Source organism: Glycine max, chromosome 15, assembly GCF_000004515.6.
Source record: "Glycine max cultivar Williams 82 chromosome 15, Glycine_max_v4.0, whole genome shotgun sequence".
Taxonomy (NCBI): Eukaryota; Viridiplantae; Streptophyta; class Magnoliopsida; order Fabales; family Fabaceae; genus Glycine; species Glycine max.
In genome coordinates this window covers 2,756,679-2,767,533 of record NC_038251.2, presented here as the reverse complement: position 1 = coordinate 2,767,533, position 10,855 = coordinate 2,756,679, and the positions used below count along the sequence as shown (strand labels likewise).

At 32.7% G+C, this 10,855-nt stretch overlaps 2 protein-coding genes across 4 annotated transcripts; one reads left to right on the top strand and one right to left on the bottom strand.

Moving 5' to 3' along the window:
* Positions 1-319: 319 nt before the first annotated feature.
* On the top strand, positions 320-2,902 carry LOC100783220 (mitochondrial import inner membrane translocase subunit TIM10). Of its 2 annotated transcripts, none has more exons than XM_003547119.5 (6): positions 320-496; positions 1,553-1,600; positions 1,776-1,828; positions 1,974-2,012; positions 2,199-2,268; positions 2,633-2,902. In XM_003547119.5, exons 2-6 carry the CDS (start codon positions 1,559-1,561, stop codon positions 2,681-2,683), a joined length of 255 nt encoding a protein of 84 aa, XP_003547167.1. In that variant the 5' UTR covers positions 320-496; positions 1,553-1,558; the 3' UTR covers positions 2,684-2,902. The 2 variants fall into 2 exon arrangements, with proteins under 2 accessions (XP_003547167.1, XP_006597261.1); XM_006597198.4 differs by having other exon boundaries at positions 333-496; positions 1,542-1,600.
* A 1,610-nt stretch (positions 2,903-4,512) lies between these two features.
* LOC100780165 (protein DETOXIFICATION 42) lies at positions 4,513-9,594 on the bottom strand. 2 transcript variants are annotated; one of them, XM_003547114.5, is made up of 13 exons: positions 8,803-9,594; positions 8,282-8,403; positions 7,663-7,872; positions 7,323-7,507; positions 7,057-7,192; positions 6,868-6,964; positions 6,657-6,757; positions 6,108-6,271; positions 5,597-5,668; positions 5,396-5,512; positions 5,192-5,287; positions 4,964-5,085; positions 4,513-4,828 (listed from the first exon to the last, which is right to left on the bottom strand). In XM_003547114.5, exons 1-13 carry the CDS (start codon positions 8,991-8,993, stop codon positions 4,783-4,785), a joined length of 1,659 nt encoding a protein of 552 aa, XP_003547162.1. In that variant the 5' UTR covers positions 8,994-9,594; the 3' UTR covers positions 4,513-4,782. The 2 variants fall into 2 exon arrangements, with proteins under 2 accessions (XP_003547162.1, XP_006597260.1); XM_006597197.4 differs by having other exon boundaries at positions 7,323-7,513; positions 8,803-9,592.
* Between the last annotated feature and the right edge of the window lie 1,261 nt (positions 9,595-10,855).

Genomic DNA, 10,855 nt, shown 5'->3' with positions numbered 1-10,855 from the left:
TGTTGATATATATAAATATTAATCAATAATTTTGGTAGTAATTTAAAAATAGATATGATATTTCAGATGTTTATTATAACATTATTTTTTTACTATTATTAAGAGATATTTTATTTTATAATTATTTTTTTGTAAAAAAATTAAATTTGGTTTATTTTAGATTATGATAGTATCGTTTTCTTCATCTGTTATTGTCATTAAAATTTAATTTGTGTAAATTAAAGAGTAGTATATATTTCGATGAGAGGTTTTAAATAAAAAATTATGTACTAAGTATGTTATTTAGACAAATAAATTCAAAATTTTGTATAATTGTAGCAACAATTTTGGTGAAGTTTTATTGGGTAGTTAAGACCTGGCCTTCTTCCTTTTGAAATTTCTTTTGTGAAACCTAGCCAGCCAGCGATTGCCGCCATTTGCTTCTCCTCCGAACGATCCAACAATTCAACGGCCCTGTGTTTGTTAATTGAGATTTTAGATTCAACGCTTTAACATTGTACGTTTCTCTTTCTCACACTTTTTTACTTAGCTAGAGATATCGTTTTTGGTTCTGTCAGTTGTATTTTTTTATCCGTGGGAATGAAAAACAGTGTCAAAGGGTTTCCAATAACTAACGTATCCTTCTCATTCAACTGACTTAGAACTCCTTAACTGTGATTTCTATGTATAATGAAGGATTTTGCTGGCTGGGCATTTTATATATATGCATATACTTGAGAGCGCTCATTATATTAGAAAATTGGGAAAATTTGGGATTTTATTGGTTGAATCTCGTTTCAAGCAGAAGCATGAGAGATACAGAGAATAAGTGTTAGGTTGAAATGGTGAATTACTCAAGCAAAATATTACTGCTATGACTCGTTCGCTTCTCAATCATTTTTGTTCCAAGTGATATCTTTGGAGGTTATTAAGAAATTCTATATGTTTAGTTGTTCTGTGTTCTCTTATTTGGTTTAATCAACGTACTTTTTTTGGCCTGAGTTGTAAAAATAAGCTTTACTCAGTGACGCGTTTGGTTGATCCAGTTCCATACACTTTTAATTTTCAACTTAGTTGTATTTTAGGGAAGATGATACTTTGATTTGATTTGGAATAATGGACATTTTGTTTATTTTGTAAATGGTTGCAAACTTACAATTAGAAATAATGGAAATCTACCCGGTAAGATGCCCTTCAGCTTATGCAAATTATCTCAATCCTTCAGCACTAATCCAATTCTAATAGCCTATCATCTTATTGATGTTGTCTTATAGTCCAAGAGTGTCATGGTACAACATCAAAAACCTCATCGCCCATCTCTGTAAACAATAATTATTTATACAAAATAATTAAGAGGATGATAAAAGAAGACTATAAATATGAAGAATTATTGAATAGTATACAAATTTGTTTTAAGAATTTGATATTACACTTTACACACACACATTGTTGTTTACTAACTTACTAGTTATTACTACTAATTTACTCAAAAATCTCCTTTGTCAAACTTCAATAATATATTTGAGTGAATCATAAGGCATGACATTGTCTAATTTTTTTAGGGGATTTTCAGGGTACAATGGCTTCCAACATCTCACCTTCTGCCTTTGATAAAGAGCAGGTAGGTGTTCCTTTCTCTTGCTCATACTTTGGAAAAACTGATCTGGTGGTTGATGTTGTTAATTTGACACTCCAATGTGATTTCAAGTTTAAATTTTCTTTTTTGGGTGTTTTTTGATTATTTAGTTTTTCTAGTTTTTGGATGTGTTTCAATAATTCATGTGGTAACGGAGCAGATATTTGGAATGGCTGAAAAGGAGATGGAGTATCGGGTTGAATTATTCAACAAGTAGGTTTCCCTGCTCTTGCTTGCCTTGATATTGTTTGCTGTTGTTAGCAAGTATAATGTAGAATCTGACTGTATTTTGTTTGAGAAGATTTGTTGGTGGCATGATAACTCATTTGGCTAACCTTTTGTTGTTTTTAATGTTCAGGATGACCCAGACATGTTTCAATAAGTGTGTTGACAATAGGTAAGGAAACTTTTCTAATTGTGTAAACTTCATGAGAAAGTGTCTTGTTTGATGCCCTTCAAATGTCATCCAGTCAATTTGGAGCTTAGTTTCTTATTTCTCAATGAGTTATCCGCTGTTACATTATTTTTGATGATGGCTCAATGTGAATGCTATTGTAATATCTGCTTATCACTTTTTTCTTAGGTACAAGGAATCCGAGCTAAATATGGGTGAAAATAGTTGCATTGACCGCTGTGTTTCAAAATACTGGCATGTAAGATGTTTCTTTAGTTTACTATTCGATGTATGTCTGGCATTTTCTGAATTATCTATTGGTTTATCTTTTTTCTCATCAAATTCGATATTATGCTTTAAGATTGTTTCGTATATAGATGTTTTAGGATGAAATTTTAGTGGGGGTTTAGTACTCGGTTAAGTGTGTGCTCCTCTTTGAAAATTCCTGTTTAGACTTTAGACTTCTAAGTCTTGATAATTTCATGCAAGGCAAGGCAAATCAAGTTATATGTCGATCACGGAAGTTCTGACTTCATTATGGTTTTCTGAAATCATGGGAAACTGCAAAAATGTTGAATACAGTGATTGTCTTATTGTCTAAGCAGTTTTCTTTTTTTGATCAGGTGACTAATCTAATTGGTCAGCTGCTTGGTTCTGGGAAGCCTGCAATGTAATCCAAGTGTACTGTTGTGTTTCCTTTTGCGGTTAGCAAGCTGTGAGCTACATCTACGATATTGTTAGTTGCTTCCACAACTAAGGAAGCGTAAATACTTTGCAATGTCTTTATTTTTGTCCACGACTATTTTGAGGTTTATCGGTTTTGTTAGGAAAGGAATTGATTTTGAGCTTTTGAGGTAGAGCCAATGGTGAACAATAAAACTAGTTTTAGTCAATTAAGTTCATTCTTCGTTTCTAATCATGATTTTTTGGTTATACTTATACCCCTAGTTTATCGTAGTTTTTTTCTTTAGCATCTTGCAACCGCATTGCCCTTTATCCCTATGCGACATTATGCGGTTAGGATTTTTTCTCCACTTGATTATCACCAAATATCTAACCACATTCAAATTAATATATTAATGCCTCATTGTTTAAAAGAAAAACTCGTCGCTAGGGTTCTGATATCAAGTCTCTCCAGACAATTGTTGAAAAGTATTAGTAATATTAAAGCTGTGTTAAAAATTAAAAAAGATTTAGTGTTTTTTCAATATTTAACTAGCAAAAATATTCCTGAATATTTGCTTAATAATTGTATTATTGCTGTGTGGAAAACAAGTAGCAAGTAGCATTTACGGGAGTAATGAAAATAAAGAGGGTATTGTAACATACCTTGCGTAAAAAAACTATCCCGCAATTTTGAGAGTTAAAACGTAAGTTTATTAATAGCGTGTTAAATCATACAATCATTCTCTTTCAGATGGGATCGACCTTAACTTCGTCACAATATTACATCCATAAATGACTAATATTATTATAGAAAAACTTTGATTTTCTTTAATGTTGTAGCATGCCATTTCGCCTTAAAAAAAAGTAATCGTGTTAGGTTTTTGAAATAGTTCTCACCAAGTTAGTTGGGCAAAGGATCTAAAATGTCATTGTGCTCAGCTTTATTAAAAGTTAAAATATGATTAAAAAAAAGAATTCATAAGAATCTAATATAATTATAGATTTAATTTGATATATTTTTGTTTAAGAAGAATTCAATTTGATACTTAGAACTAGTATCATGATGTCTTTAATTGTTGAAATACTAATTTAGTGACTAATATTGTTGAGGAAATAATGTAATATTACATATATCTTAAAAAAAGTCAAATTGTAACTTTTTTCATATAAAAAACATTTCATGTTAATTTTTTTTTCTTTTATGACAGAATCTTCAAAATATTCAGGTGCCAAAAAAAAAAGTTATGCACGAGTGCTGCAATACTTCATAAATAGATGCACACCGATGTAGTTGATTTAAAAGCAAGGAGATGGGACTAAGAGAAGGCAAAAGAAACTATGAAATTTCCCAAAGTCTTGCAATGACGGATAAATACTAATTTTTCATGTTTTGGTAAACATGTTTAATGAGTTTGAAGCTACTTATACTTTTTCATGTCTAGTGAAAGGCATTGATTTCTCTTCATTTGAAGCACTAATGAAGCAGTGCTTCTGATATGCTCTTTTTATTTTTATTTTTCTTTTACAAAGTGCTTCTGATATGCTGTGGATTTGGGTAAATGAACAATTTAATGAATATTTCAAACAGAATTTTTATCCCGAAAAGTCTGACATCTTCTAATAATGATTAAAATGTGATATTGGTCTTATAAATACTTTGATTTCAAATTATATTGCAATGAGGACTAAGTTGATGTGATTACCATATACAAACTTCCTAAAAACGAAAGGAGTTCTGCATCTTTTTTCAGCACTAGTGATTGTTCCATTCCATGCAATCTTTCATTTTCACGTTATTCATGCAATTAATTATATTTGCATGGTTACAAACAGAAGCTTGATTCTATATTTCATTTCATTTCACTATATATGAGACTATGAGAGTAGAGTTAGAGATTTTTCTGTACATACTTATGATGCAGAGGTAAATTTTTCAACCAATACCCCAAGCACAATCAAGCAGGGAAAAGTGCCTATTCTTTCCGAAGAATTTTTTAAGCGACTTAAAAACCTAGGGAAAGCTTCTCTTCACTTAAATGTAATCAGCAAACACCACTGAAACCTAGGCCTAATATGAAGCTATAACTACGGTGTCTGCCATGTGCAGTCATGAGCTCCTTAGGAACTCCCAAGGTCCTGATCCCGTTCCAATTCTGCATCAACATTAGTTCTTTAACTAAAAAAGAATGCGTTGAATCAATGTTCTAAGTGTGACAAGTGTCTTGATAGTGATCAATTCAATTAGGTGGAAAACATTAGCAATAATAATCCTTAAAAATCTGTATTACCTTAAGAAGCCAGCAAATGCCCTAAGACCCATATAGATGGTCAAAGCAACCCAAATTCCAATGAAACCACCAGCGGATGACAAAATAAGCAGACAAATGATGCTAAGAATTGCAACCACAACCTGAGAGTTACCATAATGAAGTAGTCCTTAATATTTAGTGCAGAAGGCTGAATATGCCATTTATCATAATACCATGTAACATTAAAAAATGGAAGAAAATACTCACCATGGAGAAGGCTGAATATGCAAAATCAGATGCCCCAAAGTTGACACCATCAAAAACAAATGCTATAGAATTCAGGGGTTGAGTGACTGCAACAAACTGGTAAGAAAGAATGAACATGAATGTAACTATGTAAGTCTCCTTGCTTAGGGAGTTGGGAAGATACAACACCAATATATCCTTTCCAATTTGAAAATGAACAATTACCGGGATCCCAATTTGAATGAGGTGGAGGACATTAGCATCTTGTGTAAATATTTTAGCACCAAAGTGCAATCCTATTCCAAGAATGAATGCAAGTGCCAATCCTAAAACCAAACCCATCTGCAGTATAACAAATTGCGTGTCACATTTGCATAATGTATGTCTATGAGGAAAGATGGTATTTCATTCAACATTCTAAAGCACCTGCAGAACTCGTGATGCAGTTGCTGTGGCCCTGTCGAAGTCCTTATTAGCAAATGCGCCCGCAAGAATCGCCTGAAACCGACATGTTATTTTGGAAGCTATAAACTAATTGAAGAAAAATGACTAGGGAAAAAAACATTGCCTTTTACTTCTGTTTCATGATGGCAAATGACATTATAATCAATTGGATAACATAAATGTGTAATTATTCCATATTGATGATTCAACTGGCCATTGAAAACATGAGAAAATAATGGCTTTCTATAGTTCATTTCATTCCCAACCAAGTTTTTTTACAACTTAATCAGTTTCCCATTTTTCACAGGAAAGTGTGCATTGAAAAATGAAAATGAATTCAAAGAATCAATCATGTTATCCAAAACCTTTTCAGTTTTTTCAAACAAGAAAACATTATTCAAGTGGATATCATTGGTATTTTATCCACTGTTTTGGTATGAAACCATCATGTAATAACATAGCAAGGCATTGATTGGACAAAGTAATATCTAACCTGCCCAGCAACAGCCAGACCATCCGCAAGAAGAGACACTGCCAACCAAACCTGCAGACATACTTGAAATGCAGCCATAGATGTTGGTCCCTGCCGTGCAGCTAGTGATGCAGCCAGTGTCACACAGAATGTTACAGCGATGACTCTCATTAATAATAGAAAACCTAGATGACAACAACAATATAGGGAAGGACAAAGATGGTGTCAAGTCTCAATACTAAAGTGTTAGTAAACCTAAACAGAAAAAAAAAAGAGTAGAAGATTATAAGTATCAATTTGAATGGAAAAAGATATAAAACACCATAGCAATTTCCATAAGAAAATTTTGATTCTGCAAAGTTTATGATTAAATAACATGAAATAAGGTATTTTTTATGTAATATTGCTAGGAAAGGAAATAGCAAATACATCTTCAGTAAATAATTTTAACTATGGTTTCAAGGATGCAATCTTAATACAAGAAATCGGTCTAAGCAAATACAGCTACTTCGCCCTGCCCAGTTCTTATTTTTTTGTGGATCATTTGGTCTAAGCAAAATAAACCCTTACCATTTTTAAGAAATCGGTCTAATTGCAGATGCTTTATGCTTGGAGGTACAAGGTCAACTTGTTCCATCAACCTCCACAGGAGAATCGCTGAAATTAGGTACCTACGCAGTTGATTTGAAAACAAGGGATGACTGGGGTCAAAAGAAGCAAAAGGAAAATTAAGATACCATGGAAAAGATAGTTCTGCATAAATGTACTTCACAGAACATACTGAGATATAACATGGGCGATGGCTGCACCACTGACACCCAAGCGGAATACAAACATGAATAAAGGATCTAGTGCTATGTTGGTTACATCTCCTGCCACTAGATACATCAAAGAAAGAGTACCTAGAATCAAATAATAGCAGGATATTGTGACATTAGATCAATGAAAATTTAAGTTTGTCAAGGCATACCAGTGGCATATAAAGGAGTTTTAGTGTCTTTAAATCCTCGGAAGACTCCCTGCATTGCTAATGAGAGAAGAACAGCAGGAGCACCAAGGGTCCTCAATTTCAGATACTGCTTTGCAGGGTGTAGCATAGGAGAGTCCTGTATATATAATCCATATTATTTTGCAATCACCCCATGCTAGTATAAGGTCCAATCACTAAAGGAAAAAATTAAAAAAGTGCTATCATCCTAAAAGTAGCATTCCTTAATATTGTGCAGAGGTACTTACAGAAGTTACTCCCATGAAGTTCAATAAAGGTTTTGCTGCAGATATAAGAAATATTGCCTGGATGAGTCCAAGGATGCCACCGATAAATATTGCTGATGAAGCTGAAGGGATATGCCTTCTCTTATGTTCCTCCTTAGCTATATTAAAGCATTCACCAACAAAATCTGAATTGTGATTATTTCCACCTGTAACTGACCAAGAAAATGGAATGGTCTAAATTGGCAACGTTCAAAACCTTTTAATTGGTTTTCCTATACGGCAATAAGACATTACTCTCAAGTGGAAGCCAATAAAACATGGCTGAAACCAAACCTATTACACAAGAATGAGAGAATGGTACCTTTGTGTGGTAATAACTCTTTGGTTTCAGCATCCTTAGGTGGACCTGTTTCCAAGCATCTACCCTCCTCTATATGAGGGTTTTCTCCACTAAGGGTATCTTCCTCAGCCACAAAAGAGGTTGTGACACTGACAAGCGGGAATATTGCGATCCTTGATACTTGATTGAAGAGAGCTATGGAAACTCCTACAGCAGCAAGCTCTACTGGACCTGCATGGACCAATAATATTTAACACTAGATGCATTATAAGGCATTCAAATACATATAAATAAAGTAGTCTTGATCATGGGGATTTTTGGTTTCTGATTTTCAAGTCAGATCAACATATTATTTTCCTATAGATACTGCCCCTATTTTCTAGTGAACTATCTTTAATTCAATCATTACTCATGAGTCAATCCTTAGTCACTTACATAATTCCCATTGTTCTATGTCATAATATATAAACTCAGCTCATTTATATAATTTGGTTGATATGCAAGTAAGTTGAAGCATCACAGACCCATAGATACCGAAAACTTCTAGTTCTACTGATTTAGACAGTCATTCCCACCTATGGTTTCCGATGAGAAATGTGTGAAGTAAGCTCAATGTTAATAAAAGAATAACAGAACATACCTATTTGGCCAATAAATGCTGTGTCAACCAGTGAAGCAATAGGATCAGCTGTCAAAGCCATTGCTGCAGGCAATGCAATTGACAAAATTTCCCGACCAAGACTGTCTGCTTTAAAAACTAGTCTGCAGTGAGAGGAAAATCAAGAGTTAAATCTAGGTACATCATCAGAAGAACGTGATCAATAACTGCTGGAAGAAAACAAAAATTGAACTTAAAATAAACAAGGTAAAGCCTCCTTAAGCTATACAGACATGCGTTCATCATAATTCATAATAGCTCCACCTCTTGAGTTTCTATTTAGGTGGGAGTGAAATTGGAATCATCAACCATGCCGTGAAATTAATATCATCAAAATACGTACAACAGATGAAATTTTTCAGGAAAAAAAAAAAACAGATTTAAACTATGCAGTTTCTGTTTAATGAATGGCACTACCCGTTCAGCCTTTCAAGTTAGAACTTGCATTTTTCAGAAAGATATGTCCTACAGAAAGGCTATAACATGATATATGCATATCATACCTGGCATCCTTAAAGAAAGTGCAAATTGGTATTCTCCTCCAATCACCTAATGAATACATACTCTCTTTCTCAGCCATATTTGAGAAGCCAAATTCACTGTGTTGTTTGAGAAACCAAACGAGCAAAGGCAACTTATTGAGGCTAGTGATACATAACTGAAGAGATACTGAAGGAGCTCCAATATTTGGCATGCGTTAAACTTTTAACTTGAGCATTAACAGTTAAAGACATCATAATAATTTCGGCCCCAAAGTAGAGAGACTGCATAATACTATCTCGGTATTTATGTGGTTAAACACAGACCAACCAATCAAGTCAAATCATAATGGAATAACATCATGGAATAGGGATAGACTCCACAGTGATGAAAAAGTTGGTAAAGGAGATGCCCTTTAATATTCTTCCCCTCTTGCATAGAATAGTCCTTCTCACTATGTATGAGCAAAACCACTAACTATAATAATAAAGAATGAAAAAAAGTACTTGATTAACACACACAAAGAGGGTTTACCCCCATGAGAAATCACTGTAAAGTGAGTTCCCCTTAATTCAAACTTGGACATTTGGGATTTGAAAGAGAGTCAAACCAACCCATCACAAGTAAGACAAATAAACTGCAATTCAGGCTTTGAAACTCCACAGTCAGGCTTTAATACTAGCTTTGAAATAAAACACCCTTAACTTGGGGGCGAAAAACAACCATAGCATGATAATGGAACTCTGAGAACAGAACAAGAGACGTTTGAGTTGAGGTAGGAAGCAATAATATGGTAAGAAGTAGAAGGAGCTCTTGTGTACCATAAATTGCCAAAAACATGTGGCAGTACTATAATCCATAGACGTCAAAAGTCTCGAAGTGGCACTGCATGCTTACCAACGATTGCCACGTGTCTGTCACATTCCGCTGTGGAATGTCCTCCAAGTCCAACATAATAATTAGAAAAACATTATTTTAAACACACTTTTTTATTGGTAAAAGTTTGTTAAAAATTACAAAAAAAAAATATAATTTTCATTATTTAATAAATTTCTTTTATAACTCTATAGATTTCAATTTTATTATTTAATAAGAGAAAACCTGTTTAAGATCATGTGTTAAAACTCTTCACACAATAAAGTAAAACTCATATAAATGCTTTTCCATGTAAAGTTCGACTAATTCTTTACGTCACTTGCTAGTTTCTGATATGAATATGAGAATTTAGGAACCTCACGGCCTAGGCCATAACCTGCATTATTATGATTTATGTAGCATCAATGATACAAGCACTGTACAATATATATATATATATATATATATATATATATATATATATATATATATATATATATATATATATATATATAGTTTATGACTTCTATTTTTTATTAAGTAAAATAATAATAAAAATAGTCTAATAATAAATGCATTGAAAAAACAGTACCTTGTATCATACGGATATATATTATTATTTGACGTTTATATTATTGAATGAAATTTTACATGAATTCTAATTAATACAGATTATTTTTTAATATTTATATTTAAAATAAAAATGTCAAAAAGTATATCTGAACAGTTTTCTATTTTTTTATTTAATTTAATAGAATGTTGATTTAATGACACGAGGACGTAGTAGGACTAGTTACGTTTCTACTAAAGTCATAATATTATCAAAAGACCGACAAAAAAGGCTTTATGGATTTAATGCAATCTGGTCCTTCCATAATTAGATTTATCTTTCGCTGATTTAACTAATTTAATTTGTTTTATAAACTTCATCGATGTCAACTACTATTCTTCCTTTTAGTCTTTTATGAAGTTTGAGTATTTTCCACTGCTGTTTGAAACATTCAAACCTTTAACAACCACAGGGGCAAAAGCAGTTCATGAGCTCGAATAATCTCAAATTAATATTTTATAATAATATTATTTTTTATTGTTCTATCTCATCAATCATCATATCACATATTTCTCTTTCTATCAATTTTTTTAAAATATAAATACAATTTGTCTTTTAAATAAAGCGGAATTGACAAGAAGAACCCCGAAGGCCAAAAATACCGCGTGGTC